Raw genomic sequence first — 27,204 nt, 5'->3', positions numbered from 1 at the left:
CAAACCAAAAATAATTTATGGCAAAAATAAACCAATTTTTACATTTAATGATAGCAATATATGTATTATTGAATCAGAAGGGAAATTATTTTGACCAGAAAATTTTACCAGAAAATTTTCAATAAGTTTATGAAGTAGTACATAATTCTGGAGAATCTCAATTATTAATGTCTTGGAAAATTGCTCAAACCTTCTACTGCTAAACAAATGTATATGGTATTTAAACTTTTTTATAAAGGAATTTAAAATTTTGCAAATAATAAAATAAGACATTAAAAAGTTTGGGCAAATATCAAAATCAAATTTCACTTGTCAAACTTTTTCTCCTCCTTAATAACAATTTTTCTAATCAAATTTAACATGATAGATTTTATCAAGTAGTTAGAACAAAGAAAATCCAAAATTTTATTAAAGGACTGTGCAGTTTTAACTTGAACATTTCATAATGCAGTACAAGAAATCTGCATACACATAGATGTATTACAAAGTGCGAAATGTTGTAATACTATAGTCCATGCAAAATTTCTTCCATATTTTTTTTAAATAAAAATTTAAATGAAAATAATCATTCACTAGTTGGAGATGGGATGGAAAGACCAGGAATGATTGCAAATATATGAAATTTCAAGAAATTGTTGCATTTGATTTGATGGGGTGTGTATGTGTGTGTGTGTGTGTGTGTGTGTGTGTGTGTGTGTGTGTGTGTGTGTGTGTGTATCTCTTAAAAAATTTTTGATTTTAGTTTATGTATTTTAATACTATATGGATTTTTTTCTGTAATTTACAAGGATAATTCTTGACTCACCAAAATTAATCCTGCTTTTCTTTAAAACTTGATCATTTCATGCAATATACCATTTTAAAATATTCAGTCCATTTGCCCATCAATTCTTCCTGTAAAGTTTCTAATTTGCAGCTTTGGTTATAAGGAAATTAATTTTTTAAGTGAGATTTCATAGCAAGGTTCTAATATAACACAGTAATTCTTTTGAAAAAACCAGCTCGGTTTCCTCCTAGATAAAATTTAGTTTTGGAATCAATGCATTTGTTCACATATAAAACTTTTGAAATTTGGGGAGATGATTGTTTGAAAAGTAGCAGAAATACACCCCCCAATTCCCACTCAGTCATTTGCTAGCTCATAGGGCTAAATTTTTCCAAATAAACAATATAGTTTACCTAAGGAAATAAATCACATCTACAATTAGCAAAAACATCACAAAAATGCACTAACTTGAGCAAAGCAGTAGTACTGCATTATTTATGATGTCATTCTAGGAGATCTGTGATATTATATGACTTTTGACCATTGATGTTAGTGGTCAAATGAGTAAAGGAAACAACAGAAAAAGTCTTGATTTGGTGTTTTTGTTTTTTGGTTAAGTGTAGAACATGCCCTTAACAAGCACAAAAACCTGACTTTCAATGTTGATTTCTAGGGTTATTAAAGTTATCAAAATTAAAAATAAACTCCTTACCTACTGCAAGATACTGTACAATATTACAAACACAGACACATGAAAAAAAATCAGGCAGTAGAAAACGTACAACAGCTTTGGTGTTATACAAAATAACTTTCAAAAAGGTTGATAGTGAAGCACACAGTTCATGTTTTCTTACCACAGACACTTCACTGATGATTTGTATTTGTTTCTTTTCATGTTCTTGGTAAGGCTTCTCCACCCAAGAAAGTCAGAATGCATCAATTTAATAAGAACTATTAGGAACACCATAAAATGAGCTCCAAATTCACTGAAAAGTCTTGCCTCTTTGCGCCATTGCTTTGTGGCACTTTTCTTGTCAACAGAACAGCAGGTCCAAAATAAAGTGACAACTAGATTTAATAAATTAATATACATTTTGTTTAAAGATGTACAATGCACATTCTGTTTAATCCAAGGTTTAAGGGTGTCAGGATACTTCTATTTACACATATACAGATCTCAGACAGCAATAAAAAAATGAAGATGTAGATAGAGGAGCAGGTCTTCAACTGCTATCTAAATGCTAAGAATATGAATTTAAAAAAAAGTTAAAGTAAAACGATTGCTGTGAGGATCACCAGGAAAAATATTATCCAGAGACAGAAGAGTCCACAAAAAAGGACACATAAAGGCAAAAGGAAGGTCAAGGTATTTAAGACAACTATTTTATTCTTGTGAAGACTGTGGAGATGGTGTTGATGTGCCTTGTTTACCTGACTTTCGTTCGTAGTTCACTAGTCGTTGTCCCACAAGATATCTGAATTTCAAAAGAACAGAATTAATATTAGGAAAAATTAATGCATTCTTAATTTGAACATTAAATTAAAAAGAATATTTAGATTTAAACCACTTTATATATAGGATCATAATGTTTTGCTATTTTGAAAATATGGGATAGGGAACAGAAATAAACGAGTATCGATTCTAATTGGTCTAAATTTCAGCAATATCCACCACAAATTTAGAAGATACTTGACCTAGAAGTAGATATAGAAAACAGGAACAAAGCAAGGGAAAGGAAAAACGAAAAGATAAAATAGACAATAAGGGAAGCAGGGAGAAGAGAATGAGAAAACCAAAAACCTAAGATCCTAATTGTCACAACAAGTCAGATTTACATAAAGCTTTTTTTTTTTTAGTTTTTGCAAGGCAATGGGGTTAAGTGTTAAGGGTTAAGGCCACACAGCTAGGTAATCATTAAGTGTCTGAGGGCGGACTTGAACTCAGGTACTCCTGACTCCAAGGCCAGTGTTCTATCCACTGCGCCACCTAGCCATCCCTATATAAAGCTTGTGGTGGCTTCCTTAAAGCATTATGTGAAGGCAGTAATTAATAATACCATTTATATATGAGGAAACTGGGATTCAGAGATCGTAACTGATTTAACAAAATTCATCCCTCACATACTTGCAAGTTGTATAACCACCAGTGAATCACTTACAGGTTTAATTTCCTTATTTGCAAAACAGGTACAACTCAGCAATCATTTATCAAACACCTATCATGTGTTTGCATTGTGCTAGGCACTAGAAATACCAAAGACAAAAATCAAAATAGATCTTGTCCTCAAGAAGGTTACATTCTATTGTATATGTACAAACAGAAAAGTAAATGCAAAGTAATTTAAAAGTGGAATGAGCACTATTATAATATTAGTACTACATGCTGTTGTGGGAAGTGTACTTTGCAAACCTTTAAAGTATAATACAAAACCAGTTGCTTTATTTATTCTTATTTCCCATACCAACTGTTCCAAACTTTTCTCCCCATATCTTTTTTTTAAAGATTTTGCAAAGCAATGGGGTTAAGTGATTTGCCTAAGATCACTCAGAAAGGTAATTATTAAGTATCTGAGGCCAGATTTGAACTCAGGTCCTCCTGACTCCAGGGCTGGTGCTCTACCACCCACTGTGTCACCTAGCTGCCTCCCCATATCTTCTTTCATAATAACTATATACCTACAAGCAGATGACCTACCTTCCTTTTTCAAAAAAATTAATTTTTTTTTGTTACATTTTAAATTCTGAATTTTCTGGTCTTCTTTCCTCTCCACCCAGTGCTAAAAAAAGGGTTATCATTTGACACAGATTTATAAATATATGTAAACTCATACCATGCATACAAGATTTATGCAGATGACTCCTAAATTTTTCCTTAGTCTTGATCTTTCTTTTTAAGCTCCAGATTCTTTTCTCCAGCTACCTCCAGTAAAACTATTCCTCAGTATCTCTGAAACTTCAAATTAGACATGTCAAACAGAAGTGCTCTATCTTTTCCCTGAACCTACTTTCCCTTCTGATTTCATTATTTCTTTCTATAACCACCATTTACCATTATTCCTGTTTATAACCTAATGTTAACTTTTAATCTTTCTACTTCTTCACATCTCCCATATAGTTATCAAGAACTGTCAATTCTATGTAGCTCTGTTATAATTTTAGAATCTTTCCTCTCCTTTCTAGCCCCAAGGAATAGACATTCTTAACCACTTGCCTAGAGAGTACTTAAGTCGACTCCTTAAATAGCTTTTTCATGCCCATGTCTATCATTTATAACTCATCCTTGACTCAACTACTAGATAATTTCTTGAGCAAATGTTCAGTAGTGGCCAACAAGCTACCTAGTAAAGTTCATACCCCCTCTCAGCATTTGAAGCCCCTCTATTCTAAAAACTGAATTATTCAGTCCCTTAAATAAAAAGATTTAATTTTTGCAGCTCTTGTGCTCAGGTTGTTAGTACCTCTGCCTAGAACTATGTTCCCCATTTTCTTGATTAATCTTCCTAAACCATACTCTAAAGTAAATGCCATCCATAATCCTCTCATAAGCACTGTATGTACCTTACTTAACCTTCAAATTTCTCAGAGTACTTTGTTATTTAAATCTCTGCCACTGTAGTATGACTGTGCTGGTATCTTATCTCTTCTAGGAGATTTGAGGATACCCAGAAAGTCTTCTCTGCAAAAAAAAGCTAAGTAATAAAAGTTCCTGTATTGTATTCTTACTGATACAACACAATCTTTAGTTTTTATTTTTCTGTTTACCATTTAAAGGCTTTCCATGATACAACTTGACATACAAGCCCAGGTCAAGATTCTAATTGGTTAATTTTTTTGTGTCTTTATGATATGGGAGTACTCAAGGCTAACCCTTAAGATAGACATTCACTAACAATTTGTGGCAGTCCTAAGCAAGAAAATTCAATTAGCTCTAATTTTTTTGATAGTTGGGCACACTTACAATTTCATTTCTAGACAATATTCCTTTAAAAGTAAAGGAAATTTTAACTAGCTGATAGAAAGTAAAAGTACAAAGTCATGATTTATCACACTAAGATTAGTTTTCAGCTTCTCATTCTTTCTACAACAAATCTTTAAAATTTTCTTTCCCATTTCACTTTGTGGTAATCTTCCCAACCACTATTGTGAATAATTAAAATAACAGTCCTGCTACCTGGCTTAGGTAAGGGGGTTTATTCAGTCTCTCTCTGTATTATTTTTGCCCTATTATGGCTATTATATTTTATATAAAGGACTATTTGAGATTTTAGGAAATGATATAATCAACACAAAAAGTGGTTTAGAAAGTTAAAAATAGGGCAGCTAAGTGGCGCAGTGGATAGAGCACCGGCCCTGGAGTCAGGAGTACTTGAGTTCAAATCTGGCCTCAGACACTTAATAATTACCTAGCTGTGTGACCTTGGGCAAGCCACTTAACCCCATTGGCCTTGCAAAAACTTAAAAAAAAAAAGTTAAAAATGATTAATTGTAAAAAATTGTAAAAACATATGTGTATTTGTACTTTTGGCCATTACTAGATAGTATTCCAAAACAGAAATTAAAGTCTTCAAAGAATCCTAAACTCAATGGTCCAGACAAAAATGTATGCTACAAAATCCTATTTATGTTTTTTTGTTCTGTAACACAAATTAAGAACTATGAGTAAATTAATAAGAAATATTATTTAAAAGTAAACCTTAAGACTCACTTGTCATTTTTAATATGTTCATAAAGGCGCTTGAACTGTCGAACCTGGAAGGACAGGATACCCATCAAAACCACCACCATTAGTAAAAAAGGATAAATTCGACGTTGTACCAAATTTTGCATTTCAGCAGTAACACCTGTAAAATAAAAAAAGCCTATATGGATAAAGGATATAAATGTTTCTGTGAAGTCAAAAATTGAAAAGTAAAATCTAATTTCCCTAATAGTGAGACAGTAGAAAATGCAACGGATTCAAGAGAACTAGGTTCTAATTCCAGTCCTCCAATAATTAGCTATGTGACTCATTCAGCAAATCATTAAGTCTGCATTTCTCAGATTCAGGTTTCTTCACTTAGGAAATGAAACAATTAGACTGGATCTCTGAGGTGTTCTCCAAATACAAAATTCTATGAAGTAGAGAAACTAAGGTTTCAAAAACCATTTCACTATGGAAGCCTAGGATGGTATAAAAACCATTTTAAGGAGCCCAATAAGAGCTGGAAGAAACCTCAAATTTTATGTAGTCTATACCCTCTTTACTTCAGCAATGAAAAAACTGAGACTTTTATTTAAGATTATACAGCTAATATCAGAGCCAGGACTAGAATACAAGTTTCATGACTTTTCAGTCCAATTCTTTTGCATGATACCAAGTAAAGTCAACAAGCATTTATGAATGGTTTATAATGGACCAGCCACTATATAAAGTATCACATGGTTTCTTTGGATAAAAGCAAAATTAATGATACATGTTTTATAAATTATTATCTTACAAGCATTCTAACTTGGTAGTGACTAAGACAAATTTAAATTTTAAAAATTGAGCATAAAACATGTGTCTATAATTTTAAGAAATTAACTTTTTTAGTTACTAGAGTGAATGGAATACTATATATATATATATATATATATATATATACACACACACACGTACATACACAATATAAAAACAATAGAATAAGTACAATATAAATTACAAAATAAATATAATATAGTTTAGAAACTCATTTATATTGGGCTTTGCAATATATTTTTTGCCATTTTTAATATATACACTTATACTATAAATGTTCATCAATACTTCACAGAAAATATTTAAGTCACAATATCAAGTTTCTATTCTGAGAATATCATTATATTATATATTCTATTCTGTGTTCTATTTGGGAATCATTCCCACTCCTGCCAACACCCACCCCTGATATAATACCTTTGGCGTCTGGCTGACTTGTGATTTCCCTGCACAGGAAATAATTAAAGCACTTCATTTTGAAAGTCCTTTCTTTTTAAATGAGAGAAAATGTTAATGCTTCTTTCTCTTTCAGTTCATGCTGAACTATGCTAATGTACTTAAATATATACCAAATAATAATAATACAGAGATAAAACAAGCCTGGGTTATAAGTTGAGTATATTTGAGGGCCCTATTTTTTAACTCCACTGGCAAAATAAACCTTCAATGAACTGAGTGTATTTGGTAAATTTTCCATTAATGAATAATACATAAAGTACAATTTAAAATTATTCTATTATTAAAAAGACATTAAGTAGGATGACACTGCTACAAACGAACATTTTAATTTTTCATATTTCTCCCAAGAACAAAGAAAAACCAGCAAAGCTTACAATATTTAAAATTGTGAATACATGACTACAGAAATTTTTGTCTCAGTGATATAGAAGTGTCATGTTAACAGGCTCCCATCTACTTTGAAAAAAGTAAATTTCAAAGCTAATATTTCTACAGAGATGCTCTGAAGATTGCCTTTAACAATGTTTTTAATATCACTGCCGAAACACTGGGCAGGAAACACTGGCCAAATCTCTGACATACAAATTATAACTTCTTTCTTTAGAATTCTATAACACCCAAGTCAAAGAGAAAATATTACAAGCAGCCAGGACACAGTTCAAATATCATGGAGCTGCAGTCAGGATCACACAGGACTTAGCAGCAACTACACTGGAAGCTCGTAGGGCTTGGAATATACCAGAAGGCAAAAGAGCTTAGAATGCAGCCAAGAATCAACTACCCAGCAAGGCTGAATGTCCTCTTCCAGGGAAAAAGATGGACTTTCAATGAACCAGGGGAATTTCAAATGTTCCTGTTGGAAAGGCCAGAGCTGAACAGAAGGTTTGATCTTCAGATACAGGACTCAGGGGAAGCATAGAGATTGGAGGAGAAAGGGAAAATATGAGGGAACTAAATGATGATGTACTGCATGTATTTTTGTATAGAAAAATGACATTGATAATAGTCATATGAACCTTCTCAGTTAATAGAGCAGGTAGAGGGAGTTTTTATAGTTGAAGCACAGGAGAAAGCTGAATTTGAAGATAAAATATGGTGTAAAAATGGAGTCAATAGGGGGGCGGAGCCAAGATGGTGACATGAAGGGATCGAGTCTCAGGAGCTCTCTGATAAAAACTCATAAACTAAGGACTCTAACTAAACTTTCGAGAGACAGAACCCACAAAGGGACCCAGTGAGGCAGTTCTCCTACTCAAGGTAACCTGGAAAAACGCAGAAAGGCTCTGCTCCCCGGGATCGGAGAGGCAGCCTGCCAGAGGGGTGGCCCGCCAGAGCGGAAGAACTTCAGCCTCCCGGAGGCAGCCCCAGGGCGCTGGGAGCCCCAGCTCACAGCAGCAGGGGGAGTCACAGCAAGCAGCAGGGGAGTCACAGCAAGCAGCTTGGTCTTTCTGCAGCCTAGACTCGGAAACAGAAGCAGGCAGAGCGGGTAAGCAGGAGCCCCCAGGGCATGAGCCCATTGAGCTGAGGGAGGGGAGTGAAGAGAGACTGCAGAGCTCTGTCCTCTGCCCCTGGAACAGGACTCTGGGGCTCTGACTACATTCAGATCCTGATTGCAGTCTAGGCCCCCCCATAGAACAGCAGCCCCCCCCCCCCACCTCAGCCCCATGGCAGAGGAGGGCACTTATGGTCATTCACAGACCAGGAGGGAGGACAGAACTTCACACACTGAGACCCTTGTGGGAGTGTCCCAAAAGCTCAGGAAGCACCCCAAAAAACAGGCTTAGGCTGGGAAAATGAACAAGCGAAGAAACAAGAGGAAGAACATTGAGAAATATTTTGCAAATGAGCCCAAGAAGGATCAAAATACTCAGTCTGAAGATGAGGAAGCACAAGCTCCTGCATCTAAAGACTCCAAGAAAAACAGAAATTGGGTTCAGGCTATGATAGAGCTCAAAAAAGACTTTGAAAATCAAATGAGGGAGTTGGAAGAAAAACTGGGAAAAGAAAGGAGAGAGATGCAGGAAAAACATGAAAATGAAGTCAGCAGCCTAGTCAAGGAAATCCAAAAAAATGCTGAAGAAAATAGCATGCTAAAAACCAGCTTAGGTCAAATGGATAAAACAGTTCAAAAAGTTACTGAGGAGAAGAATGCTTTAAAAAGCAAAACTGGCCAGATGGGAAAAAAGATAAGAAAACTCTCTGAGGAGAACAAATTCTTCAGACAAAGAATAGAATTCAGGGAGATTGATGAATTTACCAGAAATCAGGAATCAATACTTCAAAACCAAAAAAATGAAAAATTAGAAGAAAATGTGAAATATCTCATTGAAAAAACAACTGATATGGAAAACAGACTTAGGAAAGATAATTTAAAAATTATTGGAATACCTGAAAGTCATGATCAGGAAAAGAGCCTTGACATCATTTTCAAAGAATTACTACAGGAAAACTGCCCTGATATTCTAGAAGCAGAGGGCAAAATAGAAATGGAGAGAATCCACCGATCCCCCCAAGAAAGAGATCCTCAAAAACCAACCCCCAGGAATATTACAGCCAAGTTCCAGAACTCCCAAATCAAAGAGAAAATATTACAAGCAGCCAGAAGGACACAGTTCAAATATTGTGGAGCTGCAGTCAGGATCACACAGGACTTAGCAGCAGCTACATTGGAAGCTTGTAGGGCTTGGAATACAATATACTGGAAGGCAAGAGAGCTTATAATGCAGCCAAGAATGAACTACCCAGCAAGGCTGAATGTCCTCTTCCAGGGAAAAAGATGGACTTTCAATGAACCAGGGGAATTTCAAAGGTTCCTTTTGGAATGGCCAGAGCTGAACAGAAGGTTTGATCTTCAGATACAGGACTCAGGTGAAGCATGGAGATTGGAGGAGAGGGGGGGAAATATGAGGGACTTAATGAGGATGAACTGCATGCATAGAAAAATGATATTGATAATATTCATATGAACCATCTCAGTTAACAGAGCAAGTAGAGGGAGCTTTCATAGTTGAAGCACAGGAGAAAGCTGAATTCGAAGATAAAATATGGTATAAAAATGGAGTCAATAGAAAAAAGGGAAATGTAATGAGAGAAAGAAAAAGGAGAGGGGGAATAGGTCAAAATATTTCATATAATAAGATTTTTCTTTATTACAATGAGCTATTGCAATGATATGGAAGGGGGAAGGCAAGGGGGAATGAGGGAATCTTTGCTCTCATCAGAGGTGGCTAGAAGAGGAAACAGCATATATACTCTCAATGGGGTATAGGCATCTGGAGTAAGAAGGGGGGGCAGGGGGAAGGGGGGGTGTGAGTGATGGAGGAGAGGATGGACTATGGGGGAAGAGTGGTCAGATATAACACATTTTCTTTTTTACTTCTTGCAAGGGGCTGGGATTGGATGGCCTGCCCAGGACCATAGGGCCAGGTGGATTCTGGGCCTAAGGGGTGGGGGTGGGGTGGGGGGCTCAGGGCTTCTTGGCCCCAGGACCAGGGATCTGTCTGCTGCGCCACTCAGCAACCCTACAGCAGAGTCAGAGTGAAAGGAGAGAAAATAGAATACATGGTAGTGGAGAAATAAGAAAGGAGGGAGTTGCGATCAGCAATGGCAACATTGGAAAAATGTGGAAGTAACTTTTGTGATGGACTTATCATAAAGAATGCAATCCACCCACGAAAGAGTTGATGGTGTTGGAACAAAGACTGAAGCACATTTTTTGTTATTATTATTTGGGGGAGGGTGCAGGGCAAGTGGGGCTGGGTGGCCTGCCTAGGGCCACATAGCAGGGTGATCTTTGGGTGTCTGGAGCCGGATTCGGACTCAAGGGCCAATGCTGTCTGCCACCCAGCCACCCCTACTATTATTACTATTTTATTTTATTTTGGGTCTTTTTTTTTTCTTCTTTTTGGTTTTTGCAGGGCAGTGGGGATCGGGTGGCTTGCATGTCACAGGCTGGGTGATAATTGGGTTTACGAGGCTGGATATGGGCTCGGGTGCTCGTGGCTCCAGGGCTGGTGCTTCATCCACTGCACCACCTGGCCATACCTACAACTATTATTTTTTTTCATTTTAATTTTTTTCTCTCCCCTCTACTTTTTCACCCAAGCAAGTCTATCTATATTCATGGGGGGAGGGGTATTTTGTTTACTTGTAAACAAGTATATTTTATTAATGTAAAAAAAACATTTGTACAAAATGAGAATAAAAAAATAATTTTTTTTAAAAAATGGAGTCAATAGAAAAAAGGGAAATGTAATGGGAGAAAGAAAAAGGAGAGGGGGAATAGGCCAAGATATTTCATATAATAAAATTTTTCTTTATTACAATGAGCTATTGCAATGATATGGAAGGGGAGAAGGCAAGGGGGAATGAGGGAATCTTTGCTCTCATCAGAGGTGGCTAGGAGAGGAAACAGCATATATACTCAATGGGGTATAGGTATCTGGAGTAAGAAGGAGGTGGGCTGGGGGAAGTGGGGGGTGTGAGTGATGGAGGAGAGGATGGACCATGGGGGGCAGAGTGGTCAGATATAACACATTTTCTTTTTTACTTCTTGCAAGGGGCTGGGATTGCATGGCCTGTCCGGGACCATAGGGCCAGGTGGATGCTGGGCCTAAGGGGTGGTATGGGGACTCAGGGCCTCTTGGCCCAGAGCCAAGGATCTGTCTGCTGTGCCACTCAGCTGCCCTACAGCAGAGTCAGAGTGAAAGGAGAGAGAAAATAGTATGTGGTAGTGGAGAAATATGAAAGGAGGGAGTTGTGATCAGCAATGGCAACGGTGGAAAAATATGGAAGTAACTTTTGCGATGGACTTATCATAAAGAATGTGATCTACCCACAATAGAGTTGTTGGAACGAAGACTCAAGGACATTTTTATTATTATTATTATTATTATTATTATTATTATTATTATTATTATTATTATTATTATTTGGGGGGGTGCAGGGCAAATGGGGCTGGGTGGCCTGCCTGGGGCCTCATAGCAGGGTGATCGTTGGGTGTTTGAGGCCAGATTTGGACCCAGGTGCTCCTGGCTCGAGGGCCAATGCTCTATCTGCCACCTAGCCACCCCTACTATTATTACTATTTACTTTATTTTGGGTCTTTCCTCTTTTTTTTGGTTTTTGCAGGGCAGTGGAGTTCGGGTGGCCTGCATGTCACACAGCTTGGTGATTGTTGGGTGTACAGGGCCGGATGTGGGCTCGGATGCTCATGGCTCCAGGGCTGGTGGTCCGTCCATTGCGCAACCTGGCTGTACCTACAATTATTACTATTTTTTTTTATTTTAATTTTTTTCTCTCCCCTTTACTTTATCGCTCAAGCAAGTCTATATTTATGGGGGGGGGGGGAGTGGGGTATTTTATTTACTCTTAAACAAAAATATTTTATTAATGTACAAAAACATTATTTGTACAAAATGAGAATAAATATTAAAGAAAAAAGAAAAAAAAGAATTCTATAACAACAAGGCTAAATTTGAATGGTAGTAAGAATAAACTGCCAATTTAAAAATCCAACATACTAAAATGAAACTTTTAGTAAGTGAGGCAAAAACTGTATCTAAATATTAAGATTTTTCTTCCTCTGGGCTCTAGGTAGTCAATAGAAAAGATTATAATTTGAATTTTTGTGTGTGAAAAAAATAAGCATACAAAATTTGGCAAAAAATGCCCTAAGATACCTAGGGCATAATACAATACTCAAAAATAAAATTCAACTTTTCTTGAAGCACTAAAATATGATCACTAAAAAACAACAAGAATTTTACTCACCCAGTAAAGGTACAATACCAGATGCTATAATGTAAGGTACACAAAGGGAAAGCAACAGTACAGATATCACTGGTGCTGCTAGTTTTCGAATGATATAATGGAGATCAATATTACGGATACCATTTGCATAAACCTAAAGTAATGAAAAAACAGAATAAGAGTAGGTAAATAATAATAAAAAAACTTCCAAGATAGAAAATATATCAAGTGATCCAAAGCACACCTATTCAAATCACCAAACCAAAAATAACTAAAATTTGTTTCTTGCTTAAAAGGTAAAGTCCAGAACATAGATATAAGAAGACTTTTCAGTGGCTGACATAACATTGCCTAGAAGTATACTTTCTATCTTGATTGGCAGAATGATTTAGAGAACTAACCAACTTTCTTAGCCTCTTAGGTCATAGTATTCTTTCTATAAAATAAAAAATAAAGTCTTGTTCTTAATTTATGATCCTTTGAATATATACACCTATTCAACAATGATAACCACATGTATTCTCTACATGAAAGGATTCTTCTTAGAGAAAAAAAGTAAATTATTTAGTTTTGTATCCTCTACTAAGAAGGCAAGACAAGAATATGTTCCCAAGGGGGAAAAAAAATCACTACCACAAATGAGAATAGTATGGTTTAACAGATTTCTCTTCAAAAATATATGTCTACCTTGATTAGAATAATACTAGCTGAAATGATTCAATGGATGGATGAGACAGTTGATAAACTAGAGGAAGAGAAAATTTTGGAGCATGAACAGCCTAAGGGAAAAGAAAACAAGCACAGGTGGAATGCAATACAGAATTCTAGATAATAGAGGGCAGCATACATGGTAAGACAGAAAAGGATAGAAAATTTTTTTCTCTATTGCAGTTTTTTTTACATTCTTTTCTGTCTAGTAGAGATTGTAACAGTCTGACATGCATTTACTCCCTATAAAATTAAAACTTAGATGATTAAATATATTTAATTAGCTCTTCTAAATAAATGTGTAACCACCATACAAATTCCCCTTTATGAAAATGGTTATATATTCCAGACTTCAGCAAAAAACCATCAATATTTAAGAAAGGAGTATGAATTTGCACATCAAGCAAAATAGGTATATGCAGATATGGATAGTCTCCTATATTCATCTTATAATCTATTTTATAGATGTAGTTATTCAAATATAGGATCTGCTGAAAGTGAAAGTACACCTGTATTTCCAAAGAATAGTAATATTTCATTTTCCTTGTAGTTACTAGGGAATGAGATATTTTATACTAGTGAATTTTCCACATTAACAAGCTGAGTCCTTAAAAGTTTTATCCCTTTATCCTTTAAAGCAAATAATCATTTTAGATGGAAATTTTTCCTTCAAATAACTTATCCTTCCTTGTCCTAAACAGAATTAGGAAGATGGTTTTTAAAATTTTTTTTAAATTTAAAATTTAAAATTATTTAATGCAATGAGGTTAAATGACTTGTTCAAGGTCACAAAGCTAGGCAAAGTATCTGGGGCAGAATTTCAACTCTGGTCCTCTTGATTCTAGGGCTAGTGTTGTATCCACTGTGCCGAGCTGCCCCAGGAAGATAGTTTTAAATAATTTTGATAACTCAAGGCTAGCACTGTGAAAATCAATTATTAGACCGTTGCCTAAAGCCTAATCCTCAGGGGATAACAAGAGTTAGGATTTTCTGCTTCTAACCAAAAAAGTTCTAGGATGTTTAGATGATCTTCTACTTTTAAATATTTCCTATCTCTTCACTTGTAGTCATTTATTACTTCTGAATGCTTTCAGGGTTTGTTCTTAAGAAAGGTCTTTCCAAGAATCTTAATTATCTGGTTTCTCAAACTAAATTAAACTAATGTAAAAGCTAAAACATTAGAATAAGAGTAAAGGGCTCTGAGTGAAAGTCTATCAACAAAGCATGAGAATGTGAAATCATAGACAAGATGCATTTTAGCAACAATTTTTTAAAAAAATCTTTCTTAAATTTTCACTTTATTCCAGACAAGTAAGATAAATGCCAACTAAATGAAAGTCAATTAAGTAAATTAATATGACAAGGCAACAAAGTTTCAATGTGGTTAAAGAGAAAATTTTTCTTACCTGTTCAATTACTGTTTTTAACCACCACTGAGGTCCCATCAATGTTATAGCTGCAATTATTTTGGCATGGAGAACTCCAAGCGCCCAGTCCTAATTGTCAAAAAAATTATAACTATTCAATTTGAGTAATGAAATGAACTTATTATCAGTACATAGTCCTAACAATTTCTCTGATCTATTTATAGGAGATTCCATTTTTCCTTTTAAAAGTATAGGTCAAGAAAAAAGATATCATGGATAAAAAATTCTATAGCACTAGTCTATATTAATAGACCAGTAAAGCTTTACTAGAAAATAAATCTTGCTTTCTGCATAATCTAAATCCTAATACTACTAAAGGAATAAATTCCAAAATATCTTCATCAGCACATGGACTCCTAAACAGAAATTTAAATCAAGTGTCTGAGGCATAAGTCATCTAGTAATCCCAAAATAGTGATCCCAAAATTTTCATACAATCTTACCCAAAATCTCAGATGTATACTTTATTTTTCTCCTTATTTACATAAATGTATTTTATATTAACTTGAAAAAAAAAGAAATTCACAGCAATGGAAAAGCACTCTTCAACATAAATATCTAGAAGGACAGCATTTGAGGCTTCACCACATTTTTCATTCACCATTAAATTTGACCTGGTTTGAACTTTAACTCCTTTCCTAAGTGAATCCAAGAGCAGAGAAGGGTGAAGGAAGAAGGAAATATAGAACTAACAGGGCCTTATTTGCAACACATATGGCCCCAAAAGTACTCTGGCCAAATGTGCTAAACTCTCTTCATGAACCTTTCTATAAAATCCTCTGAAAGATCTATGCAAATCTCTAATTTGAGCCTTCATCTTAAGAGTAGGACTAATGCCCTATGTCATTGATCTTTGCTTGAAATGGACAAACTAATTTGGTTTATAAATTGTGAAACTGACTCCTAGATCCAAAGTAAAAATTTGCTAGGTCCTTAATTAGTCACTTCTTAGAGACAAAAATCACCATCCAGATGCTGAGTGAGATGAGCAGAACCAGGAAAAACACTGTACACCCTAACAGCAACATGGGGGTGATGTTCAACCTTGATGGACTCGCTCATTCCATCAGTGCAACAATCAGGGACAATTCTGGGCTGTCTGCAGTGGAGAATACCATCTGTATCCAGATAAAGAGCTGTGGAGTTTGAACAAAGTTCAAGGACTATTCCCTTTAATTTAGGGGGAAAAAAACATCTTATTGTCTGATCTTGTTATCTTGTATACTTTTTGTTTCTTCCTTAAGGATATGATTTCTCTCTCATCACACTCAATTTGGATCAATGTACAACATGGAAACAAAGTAAAGACTGACAAGATTGCTTTCCATGGGGGGGGTGGGGGGAGGGAAGTAAGATTGGGGGGAAAATTGTAAAACTCAAATAAAATCTTTAATAATAAATAAATAAATAAAATTTAAAAATACATATAAAAAAAATCATCCTCCACAGAATATTCTGTATCAGCTATAGTCCTTTAACTTCTAGGGGATATGAGAACCATAATCTAATCTAAAGAAATCACAGTTTAGATCCATTGACAGATAGCTTCTTTGGGTATCGAGGAAATGTAAACTCCTTGAGAAAAAAGGTTCTTTCATTCAATGTATCTGCATCCTTATTGCCTAACATCTAATAGATACCTTACAATTATTGAATGACTGACAGAAAAAGGAAAGGTGATCAGACAGCTACCTCCATTCAATATTTTAGCTGTCTTTATGAAGAATCAATGTTATATAAAAAGGTTTTGTAATCATTTATTTCAACTTCTCCATTTTAAAAAGAGAAAATGATAACCTAGTTAACTCCAGTGAATTCCAAAATCTTGAAAAGAATGGCAAGATCTGAAGTAGATATCTTCCAGATTACTTTTATTAAGTTAGGTAATGCATATAAAACACCATACAAATGTCAGTTATTATTATTATTGTTTGATTGGACCTGTGATTTCATTGGCATAGAGAACTCCTAGTTGAAGAACCTTCCTCTGACAATGCAGACCAGTACCTGCTCTTCATATATTCTTAGTCTCTGCAAGATGCCTGGGGATACTGAAAGGTGAAGGGACACAACCTGTATGTGTCACAAATGATTTTTGAGTTCAGATCTTGCTGATTCTAAGGCCAGCTCTCTAACTACTATGTTATGGCTATCTCTAGTAATTATCATTAATGTCATCAAAGAAATCAACAGGTATACAGAAAGAGACCTAGAAATTAATGCTTTTAGGGTTTATTGATTTGTAATTTTTAAGAAAATTTGAAGTTCTAGCTATTTTTAAAGTAAAGATCTTAGGAACTGCTTCAAAAACAGGTATGGAAATATGAAAACACTTGTACAATTTCTAATCAATTTACACATATTCAGTTAATCAACAAAATTTGTGAAGTAGCTATTTTTTTCAGTTTTATTTAGTCATAGGTGATAACAAAAACAAAACGGTCTCTAGCCTCAGTGAGCTTAAATTCAAACAAGGAGAGAGTATGTATACTTTTAATTATATACAAAAAATAAATAAAATAAATGTGAGTTTGGTTTGCTGAGAAGGCATCAGGAAAGACCAGAAAAGACTCCATGGAGGAAGCAGCATTTAAGTTAGGTTTAACATTCTAAGAGGTGGAAGAATATTACAGTGATGGGGGACAGTTTGTTCTAGATGGAGAGCCAAAATGGAAATATCCATTTACCAGGACTATAGAAGCGTGTGAAAGAAAGGAATACAGTAGAAGATGAGAAAAAGGTTGGAGTTTTATTGTGAAAAGTGTTACATGCCAAATGAAAAGCATTTGTATTGACTTTAGAGACAAGAGAAAACTACTAAAGCTTCCATAATAGCAAAATAACATTTTGTAGCCACATGGAGAACATGTTCCTCTCGCAGCCTTAATGTCTTGTTTACTCAGCAACTTATTTTAAATAAGACATTAAGGCTATGAAGATACACTAGTAATTATTCAAGATGCATGAACTCTGAGGAAAAAAACTTTCTTTTGGCAAACTCCAAATGTTAATGAAACATTATTATGTTTAAAAAACATTATTATAAAGGAAATATTATTTATACTTATTTCATCTTGCTGTAAGAAGCAACACTATATGACCTAAAAAACTCAACGGCATTAGCATGTATGAAATATTGACTTATTTTTACAGTTCTGCTTCCTAAAATCATAAGAATATCTGGTAGATTCTTCAAAAGTGAAGAAAAAGTCTAAATGAGAACTTGTATATTTCCAAACTAGTAGGAAAATAACAACTGAAAGACACAAGAACTGACCTGCCATGGATAAAACAAGGGTGTCTGATCCAATGGAACCCTCAGTGGTGCAACAATTACCAGTTCAAATAAAAGTCCAAGTAGAAGTGGAACAACACCAGCTAGTAGTACTGCTACTATCAAAGTCTTCATTATCTAATTAGAAACAAAATGTCATAAGAGGTGTCATGCTTTGGACATTTGTTTACCAGAATTTTTAATAATATCTTTTTTTAGGAAAGAAAAAAAATTTTTGTTAACTAGTAGAAAAAATATATATTGCATGCATCTAAATATAGCCCACCTTCCCCTAGGAAGTTAGTTTAGCTGTGTCTAAGATGTAGCCCTAAATGAGAAATAGATAATAAATGAGAAATAAAAGAAAAAAATATAAATAGGAACTCAAAAATACTTCACCAATATTACCATACTGAAAGATTATATTTTCTGTAAAACTTTTTCCTTACATGTTTTTCTAATAATTTTATTCATTCTTGATCTTCACTATTTACATCAACAACAAAAATGATTAAAATATTCTCTCCTTTCTGATCTTCCCTACCAAATACACAACATACTGCCCTCAATATTTGAGAAAGCTAGATTAAGAGGGAAAATGCAGCCAATACAATAACTCATATCATCTTAAACACTTTTTTGGATACAAAGGACAATCAAGATTTCATGAACATGTCAACATAAAATTTGGGGGAAAGATGTTCTTTTCCAACTTTAATTATAGGAAGTCACTTTTGTATGTAGTACCATAGCCAAGAAATAAGAAAGAAAACAAGAAATTTGTTTTATTATATATATATAATAGTAACAAGCTGGCATAGAGAATATAGTGCTTGATTCTCTGTATGCAAATATTACATATATATGATGATATATGGCTTTACTGAGTACATTAATAAATAACTCTCATAATTTAGCAATTAAAATCTTACCCTTCCCTTCTACTAGCTGTACAGTGAAATAAAATTTATTTCTCAAGCCCTCTGGTAGGCAAAGGCAGTATGAATCAGTTTATACTTGTACACTAAGTCAACATTAAAGGTATTTATACTACTATAACTGAAGATGGAATATATAAATCCAAAATGAAGTACGATAATTTTAGGTAAGTAAATGAATAAGTATAAGACATAGTTTATAAAGTGTAAGACATAATAGTCAGAACTCATTATAAAGTGAGTTGATAACTATATTGGCTAGTAATTAATACTATAATATCTAACACACACACACAAAACTGAATTTTCATGTTTTTAACAAATGAAGTCCTTAAAAATCAGAACTAGTTCTAACAACAAATCATCATTAAAATTCCAGTTTCTCTAGAGTATTCTTGAATTAGTATCATGGCTGTAAAGAATGGGTATCTAGTATATAAATAATTAATACCAAAAAACATATTTTGAATCTTAAACAAAAAAAAAACCCTGAAAGTTTAATTGCTTAAAAGCATTGTTCCTTATAATTAATGGCAAAATACTAATGTCTAATTAGAATTTTACTTTTATTAGCAGAGTTTAAAAATTCTATTTTATAAAATCTTAAAAATGATAAAGATTTTAAATTAACCACTGCTAAGAATATTAGTTAATCTCATACAAAATTAATCTAAGACAATAAACTGAAAACTATATTACTCATTCTCTTAAATGCCAAAGAGTGACACACATCAGTTTTTGTCTTCTCATAAGGTGATCAAAATACTATTCTGGAAAAAAAAATTTTTTTTTGAAAGAAACTAACTTTGAGATTGACTAAGTTGGAAGCGAAGGGAAATAATAGTAGCTAAAGAAATACACCCACCAGGGGCAGCTAGGTGATGCAATGGATAAAGTACCAGTCCTGGAGTCAGGAGGACCTGAGTTCAAATCCTGCTTCAGACACTTAATAATTAACCTAGCTGTATGACCTTGGGCATCACTTAATCCCACTGCCTTGCAAAAACAAAAGAAATATACGCACCTATCAGAATGATAATCTTTCTCTGAAAACTTACCATAAGGGACCACTCTTTAACCTTCTGAAAGATCACTCTGCGTCCCTGTGGCATCCATGCAACTAGAACTGTCACTGCCCTTATAGTTAACCAGCAGACATATAGACCACAGGCGGCTGTGTATAGTTCATGGATTTTGGCAGTCCCCGTCCAAAATGACATTAACCACCGGCCAGCAAATACTGAAAATAGAAAGGCTGATAAATGAGACATAAGGCTAAGTAAAGAGAATTGTTATCTTCACACTGATATTAATAACATTTTATTAGCTGTTTTCATTATGATGACTTGTCATGACAATCTTTAGACAGTGTGTCAATTTTTTCAGTTAAAAAACTCTAAAGAACCACAAAATGTCAGTAGAAATGAACTAAGAAATTATCTAAGTCAATTTCTCCATTTTACCTTTGAGGAAACTAAAGTACAATGGGGTTCCAGGTGAGTTTTATTGCTTAAAATTGCTCCAAAATATTCTATATGAAGGAAAAATATTGCAACATGTTCTCAAATTATTTGACATACAAATCAGTGTATCTTAGGTCAAAGTACTGTTGAAGGATTTTCCCCCCCATAACTGAAATAATTATGTTAATAAGCTAATCTGGATACATATATGGAATAAATACACATATTCTAAAGATTCTAAAACAATTAAGAATTAGTTTCTTAGAACTGGCTCATTTTCAAGAAGCTAAATGTTTTATTTTAACAAAGAATATGTGGGATATGTATATACATATTTCTACAAAGTGGTGATTATCAAATCACAACAAAGTCCTATCTAAAGAATTGTTATGAAAGTGATAATAGTTTCTTGAAAACTATCTGAGTAGAATATAATAAACTCTAACATGCTCTACTATAATGGAAAGGTTTAAGAGTATGATCTTGTTGGGGGCAGCTAAGATGGAACAATAATAAGGCACCAAGATTGGAGGGAGAAAGAGTTCAAATTTAACTTCAAACACTAGCTATGTAAACCTGGGAAAGTCACTTAATGTCTGCCTAAAACTAGAGAAGGAAATGGCAGACAATTCCAATATCTTTGTCAAGAAAATCCTAGGAAGGAACCAACTAAGCTGGGCACAACTAAACAACAATAAAATGGCCTTAATGACAGGCTAAGTCTATTGTCCTATGACTACCTGGTTAAGTATAGAGAATGTTATTACTAACAGAATTAGAGTACTTAGGTACTGAATTATTTTTTTTTCCTGGACTTGCTATTTCTTTGCAAGGGGAGGGAGGGGGAGGTTATTGTTTAGGTTCTGAGTTACATCTAATATATGTATATGCATATTTTATGTACACATACCACCTCCCCACACCTACAGACCCCTATGATTGTTAGGTCCAAAACAAGTTTATGTGACATATAACATTTTATTGTTTAGTCAATTTCTCTCATGTCTGACTCTTCATGACCCTTTTTGGGGGTTTTCTTGGCAAAGACACTAGAGTAATTTGCCAATTTTCTTCTCTTACCCATTTTATAGGTAAGGAAACTGAGATAAACAGGGTTAAATGATTTTTTTTTTTTGCCCAGATAGTATTTGAGGCTGGATTTGAACTCAGGTACTTTCTGATACTAGGCTCAGTGTTCTATCCATTATGCCATCAAGTAACCCAACACTTACATACACATATTTTTAAAGATTAGGTAACACATTTGTAATGGACTTGGCAGACAAGATGGTGCAACATCTTTGACCAATATTTAGCAGAATATAAGTAGGAAAAAGAAGGCAAATGAAAGAGAAAATCATGCATTTGGCAAGACATGATTAGTGATAAGACAAGGAATAAAAGATTCCAGAATACAGGTGAAGTGTTTTAACCATAGGTTCAATATTATAAAGGAAGAAGGTGAAAACTAGAGCAAAAGTGATGAACCAGGCAAACAAGTAATTTTGTTCACAGGGAGGACAGAGAACAAAGGCAAGGGTGGCTGGATAAGGCAGTGGATAGAATGCCCAAGTTCAAATCCAGCTTCAGACATAACAGTAGGTATGTGACTGGGTAAATCATTTAACCTCCATTTTGCTTCAATTTTGAAAATGAAGATAATAATAGCACTTACATCCCAGAACCGTAATGAAGATCAAAGGAAAAAATAATTGAAAAGTGCTTAACACAGTGTCTGGAGCATAGTAAGCACTAGATAATGCTAGCTATTACTATGGCTATTGTTATTCATAGAGCAAAAAATTAGGAGTCAGGAGACTGAAGTTCGAATTCAAAATTCCAATCTATAGAGTAATTCAATAACTTTAAGCCTCAGTTTCTTAGTCTATAATGGACTACCTGTAATATGGTCCTTCTTATTATTGCCCTAAGCAATGATGGTAAACTATCATAATTAAGATCAGTTCTTGATCAATTACTATTCACATTTCTTCAACTTCCAGCTAGTTTAGAAATAAGACTGCAAAATTTAAACTGTAACTGGATGAAACAAAACATTATTGTAAATAATTAGACACTATTGAAATATAAATTATTCCTAGATTATCATGAACACTAATTAATAATATGTAATGAATCATAAATACCACTATGTAATGAGATAAAATCCACATCAACTAGATTTTTTTAAAAGATATTTCATGTTTGATATATATACACACACATATATATATATAAATTTTAAAATACCCTGTCCAGAAAAGATGTAAGTGATATGAGTTAGTAATTTGATTTTTTTTGCGATGAACAATAAACTCTATCCTTTACCAAAACTTCCAATTCCCTCTGACACAAAGATAAGTCAAATAGCCCAAATGGGAAACTAAATGGAGAGATAACCCATACTGAATCAGAATTAAAGTATCAATTAACTGAAATATAGAATACACATTTGTCCCCAAATCTGGCTGATATATTCAGTATAGCAAGTGTAGCCTAATATTTGTATTTTTTTCCTTTCAAAGAGATCTTTAGGTACACAGTCTCTATCTGAACCACATTGTTATAATCACCATTTAAAAATTATATTTGATAAATACACATTTAGGTACATTTCCATTTGAAGTAGTGGCATCAAATTAATTGTAGATAAATATTAGAATAAAAAACATACCTGGTAAAGTAAGGCAGATGAGACTGGCAATCAATAAGGTAATACACATGAAGACAATCAACAGAAATATCTGTGATGTAAAGCACAAAGCATAAACATCTTAAGAATGCTTATTTTATTTTTCAACAAGCATTAAAAGATAATTTGCAATTTTAAGTTTTATAGTCAAGCTGACTCTATCACAAAAAAAAAAGGAAAAAAGTAATTTCTGAAAATAGAAGAACTCAGTAGAACTCAGACCAAAGAAAATTTCTATAGGCTCCTATTTACATCTAATCAGATGCACTGACAAATTATAGGCAACTGTATTAATAAAAAGAGAACATTAAAATGAATTTGCAAAAAGACAGTTAATTTTTTTACAGTTCATTTACTTCAGTTTCAGTTTAAAATAAGAAACTCTAAATATTTAATCTCATATCAGTAAAGATCACAACAAGCTTTCTTTACGAAAAAAGAAAAATACTAACAACTAACAATCCAAGTATTTCCATCAACTACTTATAGCAGGAATGCTTAATTGGAGTTCCATGTGCACTTAATGGGAAAAAAAATTACATCATATTCATTAACTTCTAATTAAAATTTAACTTTTCCTTTAACTATTTAAAAATATTATGATGAAAAGGGATCCATGGATTCATAGATTACACCAGACTGACAAAGAGGGGGTTCAATGACACAAAAAAATGAGTTGTCATTAATAAAATGCAAATAAAATACATTCTACATATTGCTATTATGGAGTATTATCAGTTATTCTATGAAAAAATGTTACTCATTAGTATGAAATGGGATTTGCTTTTAAATAAATTCAATATAACCTAATTTTAAATGAGTTTACTATACAAATTTAATCAATAACAACATCAAAAAAAGATTTGTTAGACCAGTTTTGTTTTTAAAAATGTCAAAAGGATTGGCAGCTGATTTTCTGTAGTAATAAAACTATAACATTTTTTCATTGCAAATGAATAACATATAACAAATGCTTAAAATTTTTTTAAATTAAAATAATTTGGAATCTGAAATCTATGTATTCCCATTATGCATCAAAGTTCTACTGTAATCTAATACTGAGCTTTGAAATTTTTTAACCTACTTTATTCATCCTTTTATAAGCATGACATATGGCAAATTGATATTTGCCTTCATTCTCAAAGGAGACCATGTCATAAGGGAGGTGATGCTATGACATATATGTAAATTAGATTGGGGGGGGTGCTTTGCTAGGTCACCAGCCTCACTTTCTCCCCTGAAGCCATATGTGGTATGGATCAGGATAACTGGCAATGGCCTGGACTGGAGGCAATGAGGATTAAGTGACTTGTCTATGGTCACACAGCAAGCGTCTGTGGTAGGATTTGAACTCGGGTCCTCTTCAGGGCTGGCTCTCTACTTATTATGCCATCTAGCTACCCCATATAGCAAATGGCAAAGACAACTATGAATGCCATGCTGTTTGGCAATTACAAGAAGAGTACCATTTCTTACTAGAAACCTTACACAAATTTAAATAATACAAGATTTGAAAAAGAATTTATGGTACCCACCCTGAGTGGAAATTTTAAAGGCCTACGGTAAGGCTGAAAGCCCACAGGTCCTCCTTGCTGAAGTATGGCTTGGTGGGCTGCATGAAGACCCTCCCCCACCACTGGGATGGCATTGTTATTACGAGCATGCTGGTTGTTGTTAGCTTGTTGGTTTGCACTGTTTTCGTTCTCTTCTTGATCCCCAAGTAAGTAAGAATGAAGATCCCTATGCAAAAAAGACCCAGAATAAAGTAAAATTCTCTTTAGATCAAAATATAAATCAAAGGGGAAGAAAGAATAGAGAATAAAAGAATCATATTAGTGCTCATCTAATTTGGTTATCTCATTGGAACTTGAAGCCCAAGGATGTAAAATAGCCAAGTTCACTCTACTGGCAAGTGACAGAGCTGAGACTATACCAGATATATCCTGAATCTAATGACATGGGCGAGTGCTCTTTCCATGCTACCACAAATGAATAAAATTTAATAAATTCCTCAATGATCACTGCTTCTACTGCAAAAGATAACATGATAAATATTTTCTATGCAGGAAGATTCTACACACTGTCACTAGGCTAAAAATCTCATCAATATAAATATTCTTAGTCAACACTGTAAGTGAGGAAAAAGAATAATTTGACAACCAACTTTCTTACCTTTCTACCCCTGGCTAGGTTTACACTGACACAGAATCCACCAAAAGTTCTGTACATTAATCCTCTACAGCTTGAAGTCTGCAGGTACAGTCTGATATGAAGCCAGGGTAAATGGGTAATAAGTAACAGAGGCAGGATCAATTCTCTGTTTTATCAAACTGCTCCATGATATTTTTTTAAATTTAAAATTAAGTCATTTCTTTTTTTTTAAGGGAAAGGTTAAAGATTAGGATTTTAGTAGATATCTATTACCTTAATCTATTCTAAATCTTCAAATACCATTAACTATCTTGAACTATACTAGTGGTATAGAAATAAGGCCTATTGTGATTAGAATCTCTTGAACATGAAAAAGAAATTAGCAATCTAAAATGATTGTACAAAGGATAAAATGATTTTTGGGGTTTTTTTAATCTTAAGAAAACTTCTAAAATATTTTTCTTCTATATTCACAGATTGTCAACCATGATGTCATCTGTTTTAGTGAAAGTCAAAAAAATCATTGCATTTCTATAACATTTTACAGATCATCAAATATAATAACTCCCTCATTTTAAAATGAACAAACTGAGGTCAAAAAAGACTAAATGATTTGGTCAGTCCAAAGACATATGGATAATAAATAGCAAAGAAGAGATTTGGACCCAGAATTGGGACATGGGACCCAAGTTTCTTATTCCAGTTCTCTTTCTTTTCTATCACACTGGGTCTATGAAAATTAAGTTTTTGACAATTTGTCTTTCATTTCAAGCTAAAATAGGAAACAAGATTTGAGAGGCAATATATTTTCTAAAAATAATCTTTATCTCAAAAATTTAGCTTAAAGTTTGTAAAACAAAAATACACACATCATATCAAAGTCTAAGAAACACAAAATTGAAAAGCACAACTCTTTTTAAGAATTTTTTTAATCTATTTGTACATGCATATTTCCAAGTTACAAAATTTTCCTCCAACCTTCCTTTGCACCTCCCTCCCCTCAGTAGGGAATAGTCAGGTTAGCATTTTACATATATATTTTATTAAACATATTTACAAATTAGTAATTTAGGAATTAAGATTAAGGGAAAGAGATATATCAGAGATAATTTTTATAAACAATATTGTTCATCAAATTCGGAAGTGTTGGGTGGTTTTATTTTTCTTCCTCTGGTTGGGGATAAATATAGACCATTACCAGTCTAATACAGTTGTTCTAGCTCTCTGGACTGTCGAGAGGAGTTGCTTCCATCAAGGTTGTTCATCTCATAATGTTGTTGATATATACATTGTTCTCTTGGTTGTACTCCCTTCACTCAGCATCAGATCCCCTAAGTCATTCCATGCTTCTCTAGAGTCCAACCATTTATGGTCTCTTACAGAACAAAAATATTCCATAGTATTCATGTACCCTAGCTTGTTTAGCCATCCCCCAATTGATGGGCATCCCCTCAATTTTTAATTCTTTGCCGCTATGAAAAGAACTGCTATGAATATTTTGAAACATGTAGGACTTTTTCCATTTTTCACAATTTCTTTTGGATATAGACCTAGAATTGGAATTGCTGGGTCAAAGGGTATGAAAAATTGTATTGCTCTTTGGGCATAGTTCCATATTGCTCTCCAGAAAGATTGGATCTATTCATAACTCCACCAGCAATGCATCAATGACCCAATCCTCCCACATTCTCTCCAGCATTGTCATCTTCACTTTTTCTCATCTTAGCTAATCTAATAGGTGTGAGATGATACTTCATTGTTGTTTTAATTTTCATTTCTCTAATCAATAGTGATTTGGAGCATTTTTTCATATGATTATATATATATAGTTTTAATTTCTTCATTTGAAAACTGGTGGTTCATACCCTTTGACCATTTATCAACTGGAGAATAACTTGTGACCTTATAAATTTGATGTAATTCTCTATATATTTTAGAAATGAGACCTTTATCAGAACTCCTGGTTGGTAAAATTGTTTCCCAGCTTTCTACTTTTCTTCTAATTTTGGCAGCATTGTTATTATTAGTGCAAAATCTTTTTAATGTAATATAATCAAAATCATTCATTTTGCAGTTTA

At 33.9% G+C, this 27,204-nt stretch overlaps 1 protein-coding gene across 4 annotated transcripts in view; it reads right to left on the bottom strand.

The window, feature by feature from the left end:
- Positions 1 to 653: 653 nt before the first annotated feature.
- Positions 654 to 27,204, bottom strand: part of MARCHF6 (membrane associated ring-CH-type finger 6) — a 101,893-nt gene continuing 75,342 nt past the window's right edge. For 2 of the 4 annotated variants that reach the window (XM_074205328.1, XM_074205330.1), the window contains exons 19-26: positions 24,511 to 24,715; positions 22,958 to 23,027; positions 19,879 to 20,075; positions 17,886 to 18,020; positions 14,588 to 14,677; positions 12,495 to 12,627; positions 5,472 to 5,607; positions 654 to 2,241 (exon numbers count right to left, since the gene is read on the bottom strand). In XM_074205328.1, coding sequence (XP_074061429.1) covers positions 2,151 to 2,241; positions 5,472 to 5,607; positions 12,495 to 12,627; positions 14,588 to 14,677; positions 17,886 to 18,020; positions 19,879 to 20,075; positions 22,958 to 23,027; positions 24,511 to 24,715 — 1,057 coding nt within the window. In that variant the 3' untranslated portion in view covers positions 654 to 2,150. The remainder of the gene's footprint in view (positions 2,242 to 5,471; positions 5,608 to 12,494; positions 12,628 to 14,587; positions 14,678 to 17,885; positions 18,021 to 19,878; positions 20,076 to 22,957; positions 23,028 to 24,510; positions 24,716 to 27,204) is intronic. The other 2 variants (XM_074205329.1, XM_074205332.1) reach the window with 1 other exon arrangement.

This window comes from Macrotis lagotis, chromosome X, assembly GCF_037893015.1.
Source record: "Macrotis lagotis isolate mMagLag1 chromosome X, bilby.v1.9.chrom.fasta, whole genome shotgun sequence".
Taxonomy (NCBI): Eukaryota; Metazoa; Chordata; class Mammalia; order Peramelemorphia; family Peramelidae; genus Macrotis; species Macrotis lagotis.
Note: the sequence above shows the minus strand (reverse complement) of the source record. Positions and strands in the feature narration are given on the sequence as shown.